Source organism: Rousettus aegyptiacus, unplaced genomic scaffold (assembly GCF_014176215.1).
Source record: "Rousettus aegyptiacus isolate mRouAeg1 unplaced genomic scaffold, mRouAeg1.p scaffold_m13_p_4, whole genome shotgun sequence".
Classification (NCBI taxonomy): Eukaryota; Metazoa; Chordata; class Mammalia; order Chiroptera; family Pteropodidae; genus Rousettus; species Rousettus aegyptiacus.
Window position 1 is genome coordinate 129,344,277 of NW_023416307.1, and position 24,356 is coordinate 129,368,632.

Below are 24,356 nucleotides of genomic sequence, written 5' to 3' on the forward strand. Positions count from 1 at the left end.
ATTTGCAGCATTTTCTCATGTGGTTTTAAGCTCTAGGGTTTTCCAATATCCTACCAGGATGATTTAGCAGCCCCAGGATACCCTTAGATGATAGAATGGGATGACATACTGAATTGGGGTTATTTTGATACTGGATATTCAGTGATTTGGAAAAGTCTTCTAAAGGCAGATTATAAATTGATCATGGTTAACTGTTCTTCCTGGCTACAAAAAGATACCAGGACTCCTAGTTTCTAATGAGCAAAACACATTGTCAATATATAGAAAGTATATGATTCTTCTCACTCACTGTAGCAGTTCATTTCATCTTTAAGGGGGCTAAGGCTTACCACACATTTCTTTTTTGGCCCCCGATGACTAGACTACTCAGAGCTGTGTGTATGAATTTTTTCATTCTTTCATTCAAATTAAGTGCCCATTTTATACTTGGAACTCTGCTAGGCATGAGGGATAAAAATGAAATACTGATCTTCAATGATCATATTATAGAATTTATCAGGAAAACAAAATATATTTAGCAAGAAATGACTTGGTTTTAGATTTTATCTTTTTTAAAACTAATTATATGATGTAATTCCACATGTAAAAACATATTTACTTCATGTTTTAGCATTCTATGATTAAGAGTTGTAAAGTGTTGAAATATTTTTAAATATTTTTAAATTCTTTTTACTCTTTTTTCTACTGTAATTTGTGAGAATATTTTTTTATTACAAGTTAAAATAGCTGTATATAAGATGGCTATCAGGCTTTTTTAATTACAGAAATACTTCATAATATAATATTCTTTAGCTATTTCGACTTGTAGTTTGTCGTCATCGCCTCAAGGGTGCCTGATGGCAGGCACTTCTTATGCCCTATAGCTCTGACTCTGCAAGCACACTCAGCAAGACTGAGAGCTGGATGCAGTTCTTGTCTCAAGTTCCCACAGAATCTACCCTTCCTCTGTCTTGTTCTTTTCTACAGCATCTGCTTCTGCTCTCATCCACTCTTATAGACCCTAAACCTTCCACCTTTCCTTTATAAAATGTGCAGAATGAAGAGTAGTCATTTGTTACCTCTCCCAGAGAGATTTGAATCCTTCGTTAAGAGAATAAACAGATCTCATTTAGCAAACTTACTGTGCCTTAAATTTTACTCAGTGAATTGCAGTCATAAGGAAAAGAGCAGAGAAATAATTGGATGGCGGGGGGGGGGGGAGGAGGGGGGCAGTTAAAGAGCTTGAGTAACTCTTCACATTACTCCTGAAACCATGGTGTGCTCATTTAATCCTGAGTGCAAACTTGGTATTGCCGTTTTAGTGTGAAAAGAAACTCTGTCATCATTTCTGTACTCCCTCTTGCTCCCCTGGAAGGAAATGTCCAGTTTTCCTGGGGAAAGCATAAGCGTTTTAGAATCAGATAAAGATTTGAACTCTTTTCTTTATGTACCTGCTATTCATCTTTGACATATTACCTAACCTCTCTTTCTGCATAGGTTTCCTCCTTGCGAAATGAGACTAATCGTTGCTACTCTCAGGCTCTCTGAGTCCTCATTTTCTCCTCAGGGTCAGTGCCTTCCTTGTTAGTAACTTCCACACAGCACCAGGGGAGACCACAGCCTTTTCTTCTGCGCTATTAGGCCAGAATTGTGTGACTTGTGTGACGGTGGTTTCATAACAGTAACAGATACACGCACAACTGAAACAGTTCAGGAAATACAGAAGGTAGACATGATCCAAAGTCCCACAACTCAAAGACAACAGATCTTAAACTCTTGACATATTTCTGTGCAGAATTTTTTCCCTTTCCATAATTATAATCATCCTGCAAACATGTGAATTTTGTATCTTGTATTCCTATAAGATCAGCTTTTACTCAAATTCTCTTAACATCTATTTGTTACCATTTAATTGATACATACTTGCTTATTTTTTAGGTGTCCTCTTTACTTCCTTTTGGACTTTTAAGTTGTTTGCAGCTTTTTGCTATTTATTGCATTAACTGTCCTTGTTCATGTCGTGCTTCTTTTTCCTTATTAAATATTCTTAGAAGCAGAATATACTGTTAAGGAATACAAATGTTTTTAAAGCTTTGTTATTTGTGTGTTTATCAAATATTTATTAAATGCTTGTTTTCTGTGGTACAGAATACAAGGCATTGGGTTTAAAAATATGAGTCCATGTTTTTGCCTTCTAGGAATTTTCAGCTTAGTGAAGAAGAGATAATTATGTAAAAAGTTGTATAACCTTGGGAAATATTCAGAGTTATTTCAAAATACCAATAGAAGGGGTGTCATTAAGCAGTAGGATGAAATGTACGTATGTGTGCCATAGAAATTTTAAAAGGAACAGAGTTGTTTACCACATGCTTAGCTTTATTTGCACATCATGGCAACACTTTATGGTTGGTAGGATTTCCATGTTAGAGGTATGGAAACTAAGGCCAAGAGAGATGATCACACAGACAATAAATGATAATTTTAAGATTTGGAAATTGTATTCCAAATCCCATTTGACCATATCAGGACTTATTGGCTTTTTTGGCAAATTCATTCTCTTAGAGGCCTTCTTGATTATCATATTCTTGTCCATAATCTGCATTTTTTTTTTTTTAAGTATAGTGATGGACAACGTGGGATATTATTATAACATGCTTATGGTCAAGTCATTGTTTAGATGTCTCTGATTATCCTTTAGAGTATAGATTTATTGTGATTAGAGTATGCCTTTAGAGAATCCAGTCCATAGGATATAACTGAGTTTATAATTTTCCCCAATCAAGAAAGTACATATATAGGAAACATTAAAGTTTAGTCTAAACGAGCATTTTTAATTCTACATTTTTAGTGATAGTCACGTTTTTAAGTATGTTTGAGATTTTCTTGTTTTATTTTAGATTATCTTTATCTTACTGCTTTTTATTAAAAATAAGCCCCTGAGGTTTTAGATTTCACTTGTCTTTCTCCTGATTTCCTATTATTTTATAGAAATCTTCTTCCTATTACTCATGTGTGTATAGAAGAAGGAGAAAAGCCCATGGTGATATTGCCTTACATGAATTGGGGGAATCTTAAATTGTTTTTACGGCAGTGCAAATTAGTGGAGGCCAATAATCCTCAGGTGAGAAAAATTTGCCCAAATACCAGTTGTTAGTTACCAGTAGATTCTGATATTATCTTTGAAAGCAGATGTTAACATTCTTAAATATAAACTGTTCAAAGGCCTACAAAAAGAAACTCAAAGTGAACCAGAGGATATTTATAAACTGTTGGTTTAGAGGAAGATGGTGTATGATTCCTGTCTGAAGCGTTACTCTTTGCTGATGCTGAAAGATTTTCCTTGTATAGCCATTGTGTATTTTATTCATTATCACCTCAAACACTCTGTAACACCATCTCAGTTTTTCTGAGAATTCTATGAAGGCATTTATACTAGATTTCCCCCCTAGAAGTGGAAATAGACCTATTTAGTCCACATTCAGAGCCATTTGGTCCATATTATACTAAAAGCTGCTGATGACTATAAGCTTGGCTGTAAGATGTCAGTTATCTAAGAGATCCTTTCTTTTCATTGCTTGTGCAGATCACTGTGAAGCATTTGGTCACATTCCAAACACATTTTGTTGGCAGTAGTGGTAAAGCCTAGTGGGTGTTTTGTTGCTGCTGTATCTTGTAGCCCCATTAGTTGGTTTTAGGATTTATAATAATGTACTTAACTACAGTTGCTAGGAGAAAATGTATTCAAAGGCCACATTGAATATTTGGCTTTATAAGTATGAAATGCATAAATTGATAGGATTAAAGCCAGGATTCCTAAGAAGTGGTTTGAGGCTGCAACCCACCAGCATCACCTGGGGAAGAATTTAATTTCTTGGTCCACAATACTGGCTCCAGAGGAACATATCAGTAGAGAGAACTATAAACTTGTATTATTTTGAAAATGGTCCCCAGGGGATAATCTAATAAAAACTATTTTAAAAGAAAAGAACCTAGTTATTGAATAATAAACATTTGAAATACTACTTTGTGAATTCCGCATCGAACAAATATGTATGAGCAGCTATTATATATGCTGGGTGTTGGGGAGATATACTTAACATGAGAGAATTAAATGGTAAATTATAGAATGGTAAGGACTGTAGAATATAGTAAGTACAGGGAGCTATGGGAACATATTGTTTAAAAGTAGTTTCTTAACACTCAGTGTGTAGGTATAAAGGAATATTTTGGGATGGAGTAGGATTGTGAAAGAAAATAAGAGGCTGCCATCATAATTTTTATGCTAACTACAAACATTCATTTTTCTGTTACCACAGGCAATTTCTCAACAAGACTTGGTACACATGGCTATTCAGATTGCCTGTGGAATGAGCTATCTGGCCAGAAGGGAAGTCATTCACAAAGACCTGGCTGCTAGGAACTGTGTGTAGGTACCATGGGCTCATCATTATCATTAGGGCTTCCTGGATTTGTTTTTTTTCCAGGAGTTACAGTGGGAATTGTGTTGTATTTAAGAGTAACCACGATCCATATTTTTAAATACTCTGATTGCATTTGATGTTTATGTTTACTTTTCAGCATTGATGATACACTTCAAGTTAAGATCACAGACAATGCCCTCTCCAGGGACTTGTTTCCCATGGACTATCACTGTCTGGGGGACAATGAAAACAGGCCAGTTCGATGGATGGCTCTGGAAAGTCTGGTTAATAATGAGTTCTCCAGTGCTAGTGATGTGGTAAGTGCTGGTACCCCTGGATTTCGAAAAATAGAAATGAGATTTTCTGTTTTAAGATGTTTTTCTATTTTGGTTAAAATCTAGTAACTAGTCCCTACATTTTTTCACTGAGAAAGCAAGTGTAGTTAGCTCCCAGTCAGCCAGTTTAGAGTGAAGCTGTGATCTGAACTGGCCCATTACTGTGTGTAATCTCATTTCATTATTAATGTAACCCTGTGAAACAGGACACTATTAATACTATGACGTGGCTAGACACTATCCCACTTTTAAAGGTGGCAGTGTTTAGGCTTCAAGGGAGTAGAGTATTTTATTATTTTTCTTTTCTTATTTAAGTCTCAGAATGACCAGGTAGTTGCCAGATCATAAAAATTGTTTTCTTTTTTTAAAATGACCTCTTCTAAGTATTAGGGCCTGTGAAATTTATAACTCCCAGATGTCATGCTTCCTTCTTGTCAGTTTCTGGGTGGTTCCACCCTCTTGAGCTTATCACATAATGAAATAGTTTCAGAAGTCACATATCCTCGTGGGTATTTTGCAGGTATTTTTAATTGTTTTTAATTTCTTTTGTCTTTTAGTCTGATCTTGCATGCTGCACTTTATTATTTTTGTAGCTGAATATTTAGAGATTAGGTAAAACATCTGCTGATGAGGCCCCCCCTGTATAATCACTCAATGATATCTATTAGTGTTATATGTGAAATCTTAATAATTTGCTTCAGAGTTACAACTGTAAAAATTGGGGTTACTGTGTCATTGTATCTTGTGTCTTTATAATAGAGTTCTTTTTTTTCTAAGTTTGTATGCTTTCAGAATTACTCATTAATATACTCTTTCCCTCAGTGTATTAGTGTCCTGTGACAAATTACAACAAACTTGGTGGTTTAAAACAACAGAGATTGATTTTCTCACATTTGAATTCTAGAAGCCAAATGTTTGAAATCCAAGATGTAGGCAGAGTTGTGCTTCCTCTAGAGGCTCTAAAAGGAAAATGTTCCTTGCCTCTTCCAGCTTCTGGTGACTGTTGGCATTTTTTGGCTTGTGGCTGCATCTCTCCCTGCTCTATATTCATGTTACCTTCTTGAAACTGCATGTGTTTGCCTCTCAGATCTCCCTCTCTTTTATGATACACATGATTGCATTTAGGACCCACTTCCATAATCCAGGATAAGTGTCTGTTTTCGAGATCCTTAACTTAATCACACCTTTTGTCAAATAAAATAATATTTGCAAGTTTCTGGGATTCTGATATGAGCATATCTTTAGGGCCTGCATTCAACTTACTACACTCAATAATCGAAATTAGTTAAGATTTTCTTGTTGAAAAACTGATTTTTTAAATATGCAGTCCTTGAAATAAGATTGGTAATTTTGATAAGGGGAGAAATTCTCTCATTAATTAAAATCTAATTACATTTATTTTTCTTTTTCATAAGCTAGGTTAGCTATTTGATATTTTGTGTCATTTTTACATACCAAGTGTTCACTTGATATAGATGAACAATTTACTTACATTATTTTTTGACTTTTTCTATTAAAGTCTTTTATCGTGCATATCTTCAAAGTACTTTAAGTTAATTTAAAATCAACTATCTGAAAAAAGGAACTTATTTGACACTTGTAGATGGGCAGAGTAAATATGAGTGATGATGAGAAGGGATGCTTTGCTTCACGAACAACTGCAGAGGTGAACAGTGGATGGAAACTTGCTTTATGTTGCCATAACCTTTCCCAGCCAGAGATATGGGGTATGTTAGAGGATGGGTGGAGAGTGGGGGAAATACATCCAGACTCTTAGATACTGAGCCTATATAGAAGTGGGGAACTAGGCCTTGTCCGTTTTTTCAGAGCTTTGATAATAAAATAAAAATTCTCTAACATTAATGTCAGGAAGTTAAAATTTCATGTAAAACAGTACAAATAAGCAAAGCAACTTACACAGTTTTAATGGTTATCTTAAAAAAACTGGGATTAGGTGGGGAGGGGTTTCTTTTTGTCTTTGATTTTTCTCAAATAGTATGAAAAAGGAAAGTAGAGTTTGATTTTAGGCCAACACAGACAGACACTGTTGAATGACAGTAAAGACCAATCGTACTGTTTGATAAGGTGCTTGTTTTAGGATTGCTAAATCTTTATTCAGAAGTTCTGGATTGTAGCTGGAATTCCTTACCAGTTTCTATATTAAGCAGAGCTGTTTTCATGGGGGAAAAATGGGTTTAACTTTGATTTTAGAACATATTTTTGAAACACAGTTTCAGGTGAATTAGAGGTGTGTATGGTTTTCAGATCTATGCCTTTAGTAGAACATTTTTGAATGTAGAAAAGAGAAACTTTCCTTACTGTTTTCTTTGAAAATCTCATTTTAGAGTTAATTTAAAAGGTTAATTCTCTCATCTGTTTGGGATGTTAACATTTTTTCTAATGATTGATTTAAAATATTCATGATTTTATTATTCAATGAAATGAATAGCATAGTTGCCTTTAGCAGAAATTAGGTGGCAATTGTGGTGAACCCAAAACTAGTCAAATGGGCAGAAAATAGAAGGTATTTCTTAAATGACAGTCTACAAGTATGCCATGTAACTTCAAGAGATTGGAGATTGTTTGATTATTGTCTTACAGAAAGGAGTATTGCCAGCTGATATTTCAGAGAGGTATGCAGGATGGCCAGTAGTGCTGTTTGCTCGCACAATAGGAGCCCCCCAAATATGCATGCTTCATTTAATGTTTTTGTTCATTTTTATACAGTCATTCCACTGTATACTTAAGCAATAATCTAATATGAACTATTTTTATAACATTTATGATCTAATATATCACAGGAACTCCAGAGTAAAAATTAAATTCAATAATACACTTTCATCCAATGAGACTGTAGTTAATAAAACATCTTTATGCATTGTTATTTACATTTCTTCAGCTGGGTATACTGCTCTGTATTAGCTGGTAAAGGCTATGTTGAGGATACATGTTTCAGTTAAGCAAATATTTCAAAATCACACTTAAAATTAGTTATTTTTATGGTTATGGTGTTCTATAAATTTTGCAAGGGTTCCCATATTTTATATCAAAATGCAGCCATGCCAAATATTTTATTACTGCTTAATAATTTGACAGCTTTATTTAAAAGAAAATCACCGTGAACTTAATGATGAGCAACTTAACAGGAAAATTACTTTAAAATCATAATTACTTTTTGTATGTTTTGGCACACTTACTTGAATGTCTGTGTGACCCAAATTCTTCTGAGCTGTACTTAGGAAATGATGGTCAGAATACTCATCGAATACTCATTTATCATGGTTAACTTCTAAATTGTTCAGATTTTTCTTCTTTAGGTTCTTATAAATTCATTTATGTAAACATTCTATCCATCCATTCATCCATCTATCAATCATCATCTCCCCCTCTAAATATCTTTGCCTTGGATAATTGAGATTGAAAGTCTGTTTCCTATGACTATGATGTGGCTATTAGTGTAAAAATCCTGCCTTTCAGTTTTGTGGGATTGAATATTTTTTGAATTCTAATGTTAAAGCACAAACGCTAGAGATTGCTTTTTAACATTTGAATTGAAAATGTGAAACAGATGAACAAACAAAATAGAAACAAACTCAGATATAGAGAGCAAACTGGTGTTTGCCAGAGGGGAGAGGTGATGGGAGGATGGGTGGAAAAGGGGTAGGGGATTAAAAAGTACAAACTTCTAGTTATCAAGTACGTCACAGGGACATAAAGTACAGCATAGAATAGAGTCAGTAATGTAATAACTATGTGCAGTGACAGATGGTTACTAGACTTATTGTGGTGATCACTTTGTAAAGTATATAAATGTTGAATCACTGTGTCGTACACCTGAAATTAACATAATATTGTATGTCAACTACAGTTAAAAATAAATTTTAAAAATTATAATTCAAAAGGAAAAATGTGTATGGATAATCATTTTTCTCTGTTCTCACTTTTTCTTAATGAATGGAGTTGAGAGTTTAAAAGCTGTACTAATATTCTACTTTTGGGCTGGAAAACTTCACGCAGAGTCATATGCAAAACAAGTAATATAACCTGACTCCCACCAGAGTCTCTACACATGTAAAATATGTTTTTTAGATATAAATGTAACTTACACCTAACAAATTTATTACTGCCATGGGTGCATTGGTGGTGACATTTTCTTTATCCTTTAAAAGACCTTTAACATTTTTGCAATTTTTTATAGTTAAAAACTCTGCATGATTTGTTTGGAAATACATTAGTATTTTCCATCTTATAAATAATACACTGTATCTCTGGGTTGTGTTTTCCACAATTTTTAATGGAAAGAGTCAGTATTTCAGTATGTCAAGATTCTTATAATGTTAATATCAGCTTTTAACTGTTGAACTTAGGAAATACGCACAACTAGATTTGACTAGTTATAAATCTCTAATATTATTTTAAGAAGTGACGTCATCATGGGCATTCTTAAGAATTTCTGGATATTGTTTTTACTCTGTTTTCATCGAATGTGAATACCAGCATAGGTTTTTTGGGTGACTTTTCCTTTATTTGAAAATAATTTTTCGATTTATATCTCGTTTGAATTATATAGCTAATTATAGTAGCTAACATAATTCTGCTGTTAAGAGACTACCTTGTATTGAGACTAAATGCAATTAAGAATTTCTTGGTGGTTTTCTCGTCTTTATGGTATTACATTGTTTTTTAAAAAGCATTTTCTTGAGAAAAACAAGTCAAGGAAATGATTTTCATACTAATCTTATCATTGTGCTTTGTGGCCATGAGGAGATCCTTTAAGGTATTTGAACAGTTTTTAGGGTGAAGGACAAATTAAAATGTGTTCCTTGTGCCTTTACATTACTTATTTTGTGCATATTAAACATCACATAGAAGGAGGGAAATCTGTAAAGTTATCCAGATAATTAGATCTATAGCAGAATGCTGCTTATTACTCCTGTTTGCCCAGTGTCATGGAAAGTTATTGCCACATGCTGAGCAAACTTGAGCAGGAGAATCTCAGATTTATAACATATCCATAAAGAATGATCTTCTGAACTACTGTAGTATCAAAGAGAAAGCTGTAATTTTTAGAAAATGCTTATTATTTTTAAAATTATAGAAAACTTTATATTCTCTTCATTATTAATTTTAGAATAATACTTAGATTCCCAATATTTTTTCTCATTATAGTTGCAGATTTTACATATCAGCAATCTTAGACTTATTATTTAAATGTTTAATTTGCATTAAGAGGAGTTAACATGAAGACATTGAGAAAAAAAGCTGGAGAGGTGACTGTCATTCAGATATTAGGAAATAAAAATGTAAAGTTTAATAAGATGTTTAGTTTTATTTAATAGTATTTTAAAAATAGTCTTAATATTTCCTGGGAATGAGGAATAAATGGATTTACTTTAGGAGCAATTAACATATTTTCAGAAGTGACCATTTGGCTGTCATTATCTACTCAAGAGTAGTTACTTTTGATGTGTTTTCTGTATTTGGCTCTCCCTAAGAATAAATATTTTTCTTAAGTGATTTGATAAACTGCCCTGCCCTCTCTTTCTATTTAACATTCCCTTCAAATAGACCCAGTGTTCTGGTGGAACACTGTCTTAGCATCTGGTACAGTGGAGGAAAGTGCCATAACTAGCATATGTGTGACGGCCTGGTAGACACTCAGTATTGGCTCTTCTGTCTTATACTCACAGATTCTAGGATAGAGTCATAGCAGAAGTGGTCTCTTTTCAGTCATGTATGCTATTCAGTGCCTAAATTAGATGATTTTTTGAAATTGAGTTACTTTTTAAATTGAAATTTGATACCTGATATAATCAGCACATTTTATATACAGTCATCTGGATATATTTGGTTGGAATAAGAATATTTGTCACAGTAATAAATCTAGAGGAATATTAAGATCTTTAGATAACAGTTAACATTGAAGAATTGTTAAAAGGACCCCTTTAATAATAAATTTATTAATTGGATCTTAAAATTTAAATAGTAAAACTTTTAAAATTCTTATCATTATGAATAATTATATAGATGTATATTTCAGTTATGGTTATTGAAAAGGCCTCAAAAATATGTATCTGAAAAATTAAAGTGTATAGAATAATAAAATCTTTTAAATTGGATATTTAGGAAGGAATTTATACTAACAGAGTATATACCTTGTGCATAGTGGAATGTCAGTTTTGAAAACTTGTGAAAATTGATTAGTTAGTAAGTTCAGTGAACTTAAGCTTCCACTGCTAAGACTACCTCTGCATGATAGTTTAATCTTCAAAATGAAGTCTTAACTAAAGGGAGTTGGTAAAGAAAGATCCTGGTTTCAGAACTTGTTGTTCCTTGCTTTATCCTTCCTTTTTAGCTTCATATCTTCCACTGTATATTTCTTTGTATTCTGCATTTCAGTCAATCTGTAATCCTGCTGGGTCCAAACTCACCAGGTACTTTTATGACTTTTGGTTTATGTCGTCTTTGGCTCCCCAGAGAATTTCGTACCTACCTAATAGCACCTATCACACATTGCCTTATGTATTTAGTGACAAGTCTTTCTTCCCAGAATGGGCAATGGGAAGTCTACCTTATTTGTTTTTCTTTAGCAGATGTTCCATAGTAACAAAATAGAAGTCGATGTACATATCTCTGCCTTTTTGGTCATTTATTTTTAGGAACATTTGCAGCCAGTAGTGCCAGTCTTATCCTTGGAGAGCTATGTTCTTGCCTATGTAAAAGAATGTTGAATGGCCTCATACTGTCCTCTTCTCCTGTTTCCATGCTGAATCCTCACATTTCTCCTTGTCTCACTCCCACAGACTTCACATCAGAGAACCGTGTTCTCTTGACCACGGTTGTTATTTGAGTAAATGATTTATTAATTCACCTTTGTGACCTGAGGACCCCCTGCACCCTTAACTATTACACATATTGCATAGATATCTTTCTCTACCTTTTTACCTAGGGCCCATATTTGAAAACTTCAGTGCAGTCTTTGATTTGTACTTTTATTTCAACTTTTGCAATAAACCCTAAGTCACTGTGAAGATGCAGCACGATTGAGGATAGTAGGTAGACTATCTGGTTTGGGGAAAACATGATTAATTTGATGTGGGGCATGTTTAGGATACTGCTGGGTAAAAATGTGGGTCTGGAATTCTGAGAAAGCATAAAAACAGAATATTAGAAATTAGAAATCAACTTTCTAAAAGTGGTGATTGAATGAGCACGAGAGCATTTGATCTCAGAGGTAGTGAATATAGAGAGTAGGGAGTCGGGAATGTTTATTTTCAGTGAGAAAAGAAAGAAAGAAAACAGAAAGATAGGAGGAGAAGCCAGAGAATGCTGTGTCATAGAGGCAAAGGAAGGACATCATTTCAAAGATATTCTAGTCTGTGAATGTATCTTCAGTGGTCAGAAAGAATGAGGAAATCTTTGGGCTTTTGAACAAGCAGGTTTTGTAAATCATTAAAGATAGATAGTGTCAAGTGCTATGTGGGAGGTGGTGGCAATAAGTAGATTATACTTTGAAGTTCGGCTATGAAGAGTAGTGAAAGGATCATATAGCTTGATGAGATGGCGGGATCAAGGGAGGCTCTCTATTTTTCATTTTTGTGTATTATTTTATTATATTGGATTGTTTGGTTAGTTTTTAGGCCAGGGAAACAATGGAGAGAAAGAGATTGGGTGTGTGGTAATTGGAGAGGCGGTCCAAGAGATGATGGGTGAATAGGCTCAGGCAAAAGTATAATTTTGGCGCAAAGGAAGTATACCTCTTTCCTGAGATAGGAGTAAAGCAAGAGATAGAGATGGTACAGAAAATGCTTGAAGAAGGATCTCTCATTGCTCTGTTGGACAGCTTCAATTTGCTGAGTATATGTGTAATTTGGGTCCCCAAAGGCATAAGTAGGGATGGGGTTGACAGAAAGAATGATGAAGAAATAATGACTGAAATGTTTTCAAATTTGGTGAAAACTAAAAATCCACAGATTTAAGAACTCAACAAAGCCCAGACACAGGAAGCCTGAAGAAACTAAACCACAGCACATTATAATAAAATTGGTCAAAACTAGAGTGAAGAGACAATCTTAAAAGCAGACAGAAAAAAAAAAAAGAAAAAAGAAGCAAGGGAGAAGACAGTGAAGCAACATCTTTAAAGTACTGTAAGAAAAAATCTGTGAACATAGAATTCTATATCCAGCAAAAATATCTTTTCAGAATGAAGGAGAAATAAACTTTTTCAGAAATATGAAAGCTGAAAGAATTCATAACCAGCAGATCCACATGACAAGAAATGTTAAAAGGAAATCGTTTTGATACCAGATGGAAATATGGATCTATACCAAGAGACAAAGAGCACTAGAAATTATAACTACATGAGTAAAATATATAAGCTTGTTTTTCTTATTATTTAAATCTCTTTAAAAAATAATTGAACACATTTCAGTGCCCTTCTTTCCATAATTGATCAAATAGATAGAAAATCAGTAAGTTGAATGACAGTATCAGAAACAACTTGATATAATTAATAGTTACAGAACACTCCATCCAACAACAGTAGAATGCATATTTTTTTAAGTCCACATGGAATATGCACTAAGAAGGGTTTCGTGAACACAATGTAATTAATTTGGAAATCATAAATAGGAATCTATAAAATCCTCAAACATTTAGAAACTAAATAATACACTTCCAGATAACCCACGTGTTAGTATTTAGATTTGAATGAAAATAAAAAAAACACTTCAAAAGTTTTGGGATGCAGCACAAGGGGGGCATATATACTATTAAACATCAATATTAGAAAATAAAATTCTTAAATTAGTGACCTTAATTTTCATCTTAAGAAACTAGAAAAGGAACAAATTAAACCCCAAGAAAGTAGATGAAAGGAAATAAAGATTAGACAGAAATCAGTGAAACATGAAAGAGAAAAATGAGAGAAAATCAGTAAAAACCAATGCTTAATTCTTCAAAAATATCATTTATGATAAATATCTCGCTAGACTAATCAGAAAAAAAGAAAAGTTATAAATATTATAATTAATGAGAGGTGATATTACAGATTCTCGTGGATATTAAGTAATATTCCTAATAAATTCAGACACTTAGGTGAAATGGACAAATTCTTTGGAAGATAAGACCTTTCAAAGCTCACTCAAGGATAATCAGAATAGCCTTATATCTTTCAAAGAAATTGAATTTTTAGTTAACAACCTGCCCCAAAAGAAAACTCTAGGTACACAGTGAATTCAAGGGCAACTGATGAATACCTCCAAACATTTCAGGAAGAAATAATACAAACTCTATACAATCTCTATTAGAAAATTGAGGAAAGAATACTTTCTGATTCATTCTATTAAGGTCAGCATTACCTGAAACAATATCAAAGATCAACTCATTTTCCCTCATGATCATAGATGCAAAAATTTTAACCAAAACTTTAGCAAAAGAATCCAAAAATGTATTTTAAAAATAATACGACCACATAGGCTTTATTCCTAGAATGCAAGTTTTACCACTTGAAAATCTAACAGAGCAATGTACTGTATTAACATACTGAACAAGAAAAGCCATATGATCATCTTAATAGGTGCAGAAAAAATATTAGAAGAAAATTCAAAATTCATTCATAATAAACATTTGCAGCAGTCTAGAAGAGAACTTCATCATACAAAGGGAAGCTACAAAAAAACAAAACTTAAAGCTGAAATCATACTTAATGCTGAAAGACTGAATTCTTTTTACTTAACAAGAGAAACAAAGGGTGTCCACTTTTACCACTTCTCATCAGTATTGTACTCAAGGTTCCAGCTAGTGCCCTAAGGCAAGAAAAGGAGATAAATAGAAAGATTGGATAGAAAAAAGTAACTTCATAGATGGCATACTCATTTATGAAGAAAAGCCAATGTGATGTACAAAATAGCTACTGGAACTAACACATGAATTTAGAAAGATTACAGATTACAAGATCAATGTACAACAATCAGTTGTATTTCTATACACTAATAATGAAAAATCAGAAATCAACGTTTTGTAAAAACAAAAGCATCAAAAAAATGAAATTCTTAGAAATATATCTGACAAAAAAGGTGAAGACCTAAACAGTGAAAGCTATAAAACACCGTTGAGAGAAATTCAAGACCTATATAAATGGAGAGTGTACTTTGTTCACTGGTCAGAAAACTCAACATTAAGATTGTCTCTTCAAGTTGATCTGTAGATTCAACACAGTCCCAAAGAAAATCTTTGCAGGCTTTTAAATTTTTTGGTAGAAATTTACAGATTGATTGTAAAATTAATATGAAAATGCTGAGGACCTGGAATAGCCAAAACAGCTTTGAAAAAAGAACAAAGTTGGAGGTCTGATTTCAAATGATAGTAATCAAGACTGTGATGTTAGCATTAAGATAGATGAGTGGAACAGAATAACAATATCTAAAAATTGACCCACATATGTATGAATAACTAACTTGCAACAAAATGCAAAGGACTATCTTTTAAATACCCAGTCCTAGAGCAATTGAATTTCCAGCTACAGAAAATGAACTTAGATCATCCTTTGCTCCATATACAAAAGTTAACTCAAATAGACCTAAATGTAAAATCTAAAACTATAAAACTTCTGTAAGAGAACATGGAAGAAAATCTTAGGACTTTGGATTAAACAAAGATGTCTTAGATAAGACACCAAATCAAGATCTGTTTGAAATACAGTTTTAAGAGAATGAAAAGACAAGTCACAGTTGGAGATAAAATTTGCAAATCATATATCTGATAAAGGACATATATGCAGAATCTATAAAGAACTCTCAAAACAGTGAAAAAAGCAACTCAGTATAAAAATGGGTAAAATATTTGAACAGACACTTCACCAGTGTCTGTTGAATGGCAAATAAGCACATGAAAATATGATAAATATTAATCATTAGGAAAATGCAAACCAAAACCATAATAAAATACCATTACATACCCATTAATATGACTAAATGGAAAAGATTGCAAGGATATGGAGGAGCCATAACTCTGTTACACTGCTAGTGGAAGTCTAACATGGTATATTCACTTTGGCAAACAACTTGGCAGTACTTAAAAAGTTAAATATATGTGTGATAGCCAGTCGTTTTGCTCCTAAATGTGCTCTTACCAGTATGTGTACACAAATGTTCACAGCAGCTTTATTTTTAGTAGCTGAACCTGGAAATGTCCATCAACAGGTAAATGGATAAACAAATGACTATATTCATGCAATAGACTACTATTCAGCAGTGAAAAGAGGTGAACAGCCCATACATGCTGCGTCATGGATGAATCTCAGAATAATTATTCTGAATCAAAGAAGCTAGGTTAAAAAAAATGTACAATTTGATTTCATTTATAAAATTATAGAAAATGAAACTTTATGGTGATATAAAGATTAATGGATACTTGGAGATGGTAGGAGTAGAAAGAAAGGATTAGAATAGGGAGAATCTTTCAGAAATGATGAATATTTTTATTTGATAGTGGCAGTGGTTTCAGATGTGTATACACATGTCAGAACTTATAAAATTGAACATTTTATGTGCTGTTTATTGTACATTAGCCATACTACAATAAAAATAAAAACTGCCCTTGCTATCTTACCACCACTGCTAATATATCTAAGACTAGTTCCTAAATTTGCTGGATTTTAAGATCTAGGACTCTTGTTAAAAATATTATGTTCCAGGCTTCAGATCTTTCAGGATAGGACTGGGAAATGTGTGCTTTAACAAACACTGTAGGTGATTGTTCTCATTAGTTAAGCTTGAAAGCACTTGCCCAGGTTAAATTAATTGCACTTTGTTCATCTCAACCAATTTCCATGTGAGAAAAGGCTGTTAGGTTTCTAGTATTATCATTAAAGACTAATGCTAATACTGACACTTGATTATGCTTTTACTGTGTTCAGATGAGATCATTTAGAATTGGACAGAAATTTTTTTCTCAGCATTTGTAGTCTACTGAGGTCAGCCTTGCTTTCTGATTTCCTGAAGTAACAGAATGGAAATATTTTAAAAGACCCAACATTAGTTAACATCGCATAAAAGATTTTAAAAGAATTTAATTTATATAGTTTTTGGCAAGTCACATCAGTATTTGTTGTTAGTGAAAAAAATGTTTATATCCTATATTTCAAGAAGGTGGGGAAAAAAGAAGATAAATAGAAGAACATTGTTATTCTCTAAATATTCTTTAAATGGACATAGCAGCAGCGTTTTATAAAACTCTGGAAAAAACAGCTTGACCTTCTTATTGCCCCCTTTCCAACAATGTCAAACAAAAGGAAATTATAAAATAAGTCTGTCTAAATTTTAAATGGTTCAGTTATCAGAAGACTAATTTAGAGAGCAAGTTTTCCACAAATCATCTGTGTGCTATTGGTCTTGATTTTTTTTTAAAGAGTTCGTGAGCCAACATGTAATTAATCACTTTTGTTGGCTTATTTAAGGAAATGAAACTGCAGTGTACCCTTTGGTTTTATTGTTCTATTTTGGCGTTTTATTAGCATTTGCAATTTGTAATATGAGAACCTTAGGCGAATGTTCAGTGATGATAATGTGGACGAAACAATGTGAAGTAATTTTTAGTTAGCTTATACTTGTACTGTTATAGTACCTGTGTCCATGCCAGAGCTCAGATACCACCAGCATTACTGTGAAAGTCCCTATCAGTCCGAAGATGTTAGAATGTCCCTTCTTTGTCATTGGATGGAGTTACCCTGTGTACAAAGTGGTAGTGTCAACTCGTTCCCAGTTCCTGTTGTTTCTTCCTCCAGAGTCTTGTTTGGGTTGATAATCCCTTCTCCACCGCTGCTGCCACAGTCAGTGAATAAGAACAGACACATCTCATCTCATGAAGAAGAGGTGGGAACACCTTTCTAGCCAGTTTGACTTCTTTGGGCTCTGTTCTGTGTAGTGAACTTCCTTCCCTATGGAAATTTAAAAAATTAAGCATTATGTTTATTTTACTAATCACTGTCAGTATTAAAAGTTCATAGTAAGGTTTTATGATAGACAAATACCTGTATGTAAGCAGGCAGCTTCCTTTAACTCATTAATTTGACATCATTTTTCTATTTTTAAGTGGAATAGGATATGCCCCTTAAACCAAGAGGTTTGAGGGAAATTCCAGTAGGCTCTGTCTCTATGGAGATTTAAAAACTATACATCCATCTCCATCTGTTCCCTGTCCCCCTTCCCTCCACTCCAAAAAAAAAGAAAAAAAGCACAGGCCTCCACCCTGATGGTCACTGTTAATGAAAAGGATAGTAAGTTCCCAAAGGCTGAACTCTGGTTTTCATATTTAAGAGAATGCCTCAAAATAAATTAGGAAGTGTTCCCTCCTCCCCTGCTTTCTGGAAGAGTGTATGTAGGATTGTGTTGTGGACCGAATTGTTGTCTCTCCCCTACTCCAAATAGGTTGAAATCCTAACCCCCAGCACCTCAGAATGTGACCTTATTTGGAAATAGGGTCATTGCAGATGTAATGTTAAGATGAGGTCACACTCATTTAGGGCAGACTTTAATTCAATATGACTAGTATCCCTGTAAGAAGAGACACAGATATTCAAAGGGAGAACGTCATGTGAAAACAGGCAGAGATTGAAATGTAGCTGCAAAAAAAAAGGAGCACCAGAGATCACCAGCAAACCACCAGAACCTGGGAGTACGCAAAGAAGGATGCTCCCTCACAGGCTTCAGAGGGCCCATAGCCATGCTGACACCTTGATTTTGGGCTTCTAATTTGCAGAACTATGAAAAAGTAAATTCTGTTGTTTAAGTCACTCAGTTTGTGGTACTTTGTTATGGCAGTCCTAGAAAACTAGTACAGATTTGCATTATTTTTTTCAAATTTGATAGAATACATCCAGTGAAACTGTTTGGATGTAGAGTTCTTTTTGTGGAAAGATTTTTAATTTTGAACATTTCTTTAATAGATATAGGACTATAAAGAGTTTCTGTTTGTTCTTATGTCTGCTTTGGTAATTTGTGTATTTCAGGGAATTTGTTCATTTCATCTAAGTTATTAAATTTATGGGCATAAAGTTGTTTGTAACATGTTTTGATGTCTATAGGATCTGTAGTGATGTTCCCTCTTTCATTCCTAATATTGGTATTTTGCATCTTTCTATTTTCTTTGATCCTTCTAGCTTACTGGTTCTCAACTAGGAACAATTTTGCTGCCCCCTGTCCCCCTCCCCTCCATCTTCCAGGGGACATTCAGCAATATCTGGAGTCCTTTCCACTTATCACAACTTGGGGCATCTAGTGGATGGAGTCTGGGGATGATGCTGAACATCCTACAATGCGCCAGACAACTTCTTACAAAAAAGAACATCCATCCCACAAGTATCAGTAGGGCTGAGGTTGAGAAACCAGTTCTGAGGTTTACAGTGTACATCTTATATTTTCAAATTATATTATACCACTTCATCTTTAATGTAAGCAACTTACAATATAATATTTGCACTCATCCCATTTCCCCCCTTAGTGCTATAGTTTACTCCTCTATATATTATAAACCCTACAATATATTGTTGCTGTTTTTGCTTTAAATAATCTATTAAGGAAATTTTAAAATGGAGAAAAAGTACCTACTTGTTACTCATGTTTTCAACACTCTTTATTCTTTGCGTAGGTCTAAATTTCCATTTGATATTTTTTCTGCCCATGCGAAGAACTGCCCTCATGTGTCTTGCAGTGTAGATCTGCTTGTGTAGCTTTGGTTTTTCTAAAAAACTATTTTCCTTCATTTTTGAAGTATATTTTTGTTTGGTATAGTGTTCTTCATTGACAGTTTTTAAAATATCTTAAAAGATATCATTCCATTGTTTTCTTGTTTGCATAGATTATGATTGAAAAGGAAGCTATTCATTAATATGACTTAAAAAATCTTTTAGATAGTATTCCTGGATTTTATTATTAAAAAATAGTAACTGGACTTTGGGTGGTAAACACACAATAGAATATACAGATGTAAATGATAATGTACACCTGAAAATTATATGATTGTATTAACTAATGTTATCCCGATAAACTTAATTAAAAAAAAGAAAAAGGAAAAAGAGTTAACTTAAAATTTAATGCATTATGCTTAGGTTTTGTAAACGTGTTTTTGGCTCGTGTTTTTTTTCTTTTTCTTTTTTTCTATTTTTTCCTTCTTTACTCCAAAAATGTTTTTTGGAGGCAAGTTACTTCTCTGAGCCTCAGTTTCCTCACCTGTAAAACCATGCTGCCAATGATCCTCACAGATTTGTTGTGAAAGTAAAATGAGATAAAGGATGCAAAATGTCTAGAACTTGAAAGGACTCATAAACACAATGGCATGATACTCATGTATCCTCCTGTGATCCTCGTTTCTGACCTCAAGATTTACAGGTGGCAGCAGATCACTTGGATTCACAACTCTGAGTCCTTCCTGACCACATGGCAGCATCTCTGCAGACACATCACGTGCCCTCCACACACTCCCCAGGATCCCCGGTGTAGCATGGTTGAGCAATGAGCACTGTTGCTACTGCTTGTGATTTCTACTCCTACCAGTAGTTCACATATTCATTTTGAATAAATCTGATGTTTTATTACTCAAGCAAGGTTGAAAGATTTTTTTTTTCAGACTTTCACTTAATTTAAATTATTTGAATACCGTAAAAATCTATGTTGTCTTATATTTTACATAATTTGCATATTTTACTTGTTTAGGTTGCTCTTCCCCCCAATTAAGCGAAAGTTATATTCATTTCTACTTCTCAATTCATATGAGCTATAGCATTTAAAATAACAAACTATATTTATATTAGGAAAATCTATAATTGACAGTTTGGGGTGGCGGGGCTTGTAATCAACAGTAAAAACAATTCAATGGATCTGATTACCTTAGAATATACAGTAATGATATTCACATTAAAAGATACATTCATTAGAATGTTTTTTTTTTTCTGTTCTAGCAAGATAAACTGGATATGATTGACTTCTTTTTGTAGGTAATATTTTGCCTTACTTAAGAGTTGATCGATCTTCTATTTTTGGTCCATACCTAGCCACAGGCATCAGCACTCTGGCAACTGTTTTAAATATCTCCTCTTTGTGTTACTGCTTATCTCCTCAGTGGGCCTTCGGAGTGACACTGTGGGAGCTCATGACTCTGGGCCAAACGCCCTATGTGGACATTGACCCCTTTGAGATGGCTGCGTACCTGAAAGATGGTTACCGAATAGCCCAGCCAATCAACTGTCCTGATGAACTGTAAGTTTTTCTGAGCTTAAAGACATGAGTTTCATTTCTTTCACAATGTTGGGATAACAGAAAAAGAGGAGGCATCCATATTCATCCAGAGACTTCCATTTTGAGAATAATAACTCTTTGGACTTAAATTAGACTCATGTAGAGAACCGCAAAGTCAGCCAGACTCATTCACTCTTTAATGCATTTGACATTAGGACTTTTGTAGTGTTTAATCCAAGAGACTAATGCACTTAGTGAGAAAACACTGAATATTATGTGGGTTATTCTGTATAGAATGAGGACCTGATTTTTTACTTAAAGAACCTTAAGGACATACTTAGTTATAAAAAGCCTTTTTTATTGTCACTTGCCTTGCCAGTTGGTGTCAGTTGATACATGAGGAAGATGTTCTAGGCTAGCAAGTGAGATAGTCCTGTTTTCTGGTTTCATCACATAGCTGATCTTCCCATATAATAGAGTTGCAGTGGGCAGGAGGCTAGTTAGGGGTGATGGACTACACAGGTAAGTATAGTTTCAGTTCCAGAATCCCTTGAAGGTTTCTACATTGTGGCAAGGTGGCCGCTTTCACATTGATTTTACAGTGCATCCAGTGTTCTTAGAGCTGAGATAAAGCTTCCTTTTCCTCTAAGTTTTTTCTGTCAGAATTTAAACAGGAAAACACAGGTATTTACATGAAATCTCTGTATTTGCTCATATATTTTCATATGCTCTCGCAAAGAATTGAAATCCATATGTAAAATCCAGGTAACTTACTTTAGCTTCTTTTCATTTTAGAACTGCCAACAGATAGTAATATTGATTGATTTTTAATATGTCATCCTCTCCATGCCCACATTTAGACAGAAAAAATAACTGGAATCGAATTAACAAAAAGGTTAGGCGCACTATATCGTCACTAGCCAAATTTTCCATTTTTGTCACTGCAGATTTGCTGTGATGGCTTGTTGCTGGGCCTTAGATCCGGAGGAGAGGCCCAAGTTCCAGCAGCTGGTACAGTGTCTCACAGAGTTTCATGCAGCCCTGGGGGCCTATGTTTGACTCTCCTCTCACAGTCCCACAGCATCCAGGGAAGGTGCCTGTCAGGGCTCGCTTGGAGCCCGTCACGGACACTTCATTCTTCATGCAACACCAGCAGAAGCACATTTGTCTTCCAGAACACCGTGCCTTAGAAATGCTTTAGAATCTGAACTTTTTAAGACAGACTTAATAATGTGGAATATTTTTTAGATATCAGTTTTATTAGGATGAACTGAAAAGGTTTTTTGTAAATTTTTTGGCCAAAAATTTTTAAAAACATAATTACTTTGGACTTGGGATACATTCTTACAAAATAAATAAACAGTTTTTAAAATTGTTTAAACACAGATGTTTGGAATAGCTATCTGCTTTTTATTTTTTGACTTTATCAAGGTAATGTAGGTGATTCACCTTTAAAGCTTCAAAAATATCACTAGTCTTGGGAATGGTTTATCTTCAAGATGCGTTACTTTTTCTTAGGAAAAGAAAAAAAAAACAGCATAAAAAGACATCTGGTTTGCCTGAGAGAAAAGGCAATATTGGAGGAAGAAAAGCTAGAGTAAAAAAAGAAATTAAAAAAATACTTATTAGAAATAGAAACTGCCCTTTTGTGGAAAATTGTTTCTTTCTTATTTTTATTTTTTAATGAAAAGGAGTTCTGCTTTTTTATTTTGGGGAAGTAGGAGCTGAGTTTATTGAAACATCTTAAATTTGGCAAAAATTAACTTTTCTATGAACTAGAAGTGGGTTTGGAGCAGGTGAATAGTAAACTGATGATTTTATTTATTTTTACTCTCTGGAAAAGATGATAATACAATTTCAAAAAGTAAAATTATATTTCTAAGGTTAAGAATCCCTTTTGTTGCACCTAGAATAGTGCTACGCACAGAGTGGGTGCCTGAGTTATTGTGGGTTAAAAATGTAAAGTGGTAAATTTTGTGCTTATCTTCAAGGCTGGCTTAAGTATAAAATTGTTTTTTTAAAACACTTGGAAAATTAAAGGATTTGTTTTATATTATAACTATTGAAAATATTGTTCGTAATGAATGATTGGGTTGTGTCTGATAAGTCTTTGAATATGCAACAGCTACATACTATGTTTTATTTCAAGAGTGTTTTGCTCAGGCGTCTAGCCCCTAACACAATTACAGCTAACTCTACTCAATCTCAAGGTTCTAATAAAAAGTTGGTTTATTATTACAAGGAAGTATTACACCCCTGAAACTTTTCTCCAAAGCTATTAAATTAGGGAATGTATGTATTTATGCTTGGTTATAGTTGGTCTAAGGCATAGTTGAATGGGCCTCCTAAATAGCTAGGTCTGAAGGTGCTGGCCTCCACTCCTGTCCTCACAGGTGTACAAAGGAGGATGTGTAGCAGTTGGAGACTTTTTGTTGTTATTAAAGAAGCTTTATAAATCCTGGGAAAATAGCTCACACAGTACATGTTCTGCCACAAGCAGACCAAGAGCATGATGTTTCTATGTACCATTATTAACACTGATTCTTTGGTTTTATGAAGTACTCAGCCCCCTGAATGGCTGGATTTTTAAAAGCTCTTTGAACTGTGAGTTAATAGATGTTTTTGTTCACAACCTGCAATCTTAGAAGACATTCAGTCACTAATATTATTTAGCACTAACCGAGGTATTATTCACATAGAGTGGTTCAACTCTTGCATCCCATCCAACATTCAGTGCATTTTGTGTGTGCAAGTTAGTGCATTGTTTAGAAATCACAGTTCTATATATAAGATCAGTTGAAAAGAAAAAGTACTGATGTCTGACTTCTACCCCAAATTAGCAAGTAGTAAGAGGGGACTCTCAGCTGGGATGTGTGGTGGCTTTAACCTTACCTTTTTGTGTTTGTAAGCTGTTTTATTTATGTATATTTGTTTTAATAGCTGGCTTAAGAATTCAAGTAAGAGTTTTCTTGCCGAACTACTTAGAGTTGTCGACATGGGAAGCAAAGAGCAGTTATAAGAATTTCATGGCTGATATTCTTACAGTTGTTTTGTTGTAGATTGTGAACATTTTTGAGAAGATTTTGCAGAAATATTATTTTTATAGGACGGAAGCCAATTAACAAAGCACTGATGTGATATTATATACCGAAATATAATACAGCGACTGAAAGCTGTATTATATTGTCCTTTCTTATAACATGCCTACTATAAGAATATTTATAGAAGCAAGGAATATTGGGCTACTCATTCAGTTTATATTTATTGAGTGCCTACCATATGTATATTTGGCTCTTAATATATGCAGGGAATAAGGAAGATAGGGTTCCTGCTTTTTAAGGTCTTATATTCTGGTTAGGAGAAGCAAATAATGAGCATAAGATTTTAGT

At 33.9% G+C, this 24,356-nt stretch overlaps 1 protein-coding gene across 2 annotated transcripts in view; it reads left to right on the forward strand.

Annotated features, from left to right (window-relative positions):
• Positions 1 to 23,205, forward strand: part of RYK (receptor like tyrosine kinase) — a 78,032-nt gene extending 54,827 nt beyond the window's left edge. For both annotated transcript variants that reach the window (XM_016140216.2, XM_036218793.1), the window contains exons 11-15: positions 2,968 to 3,100; positions 4,296 to 4,405; positions 4,558 to 4,717; positions 20,852 to 20,988; positions 21,915 to 23,205. In XM_016140216.2, the coding sequence (XP_015995702.2) occupies positions 2,968 to 3,100; positions 4,296 to 4,405; positions 4,558 to 4,717; positions 20,852 to 20,988; positions 21,915 to 22,026 (652 nt within the window). In that variant the 3' untranslated portion in view covers positions 22,027 to 23,205. The remainder of the gene's footprint in view (positions 1 to 2,967; positions 3,101 to 4,295; positions 4,406 to 4,557; positions 4,718 to 20,851; positions 20,989 to 21,914) is intronic.
• The last annotated feature ends 1,151 nt before the right edge of the window (positions 23,206 to 24,356 follow it).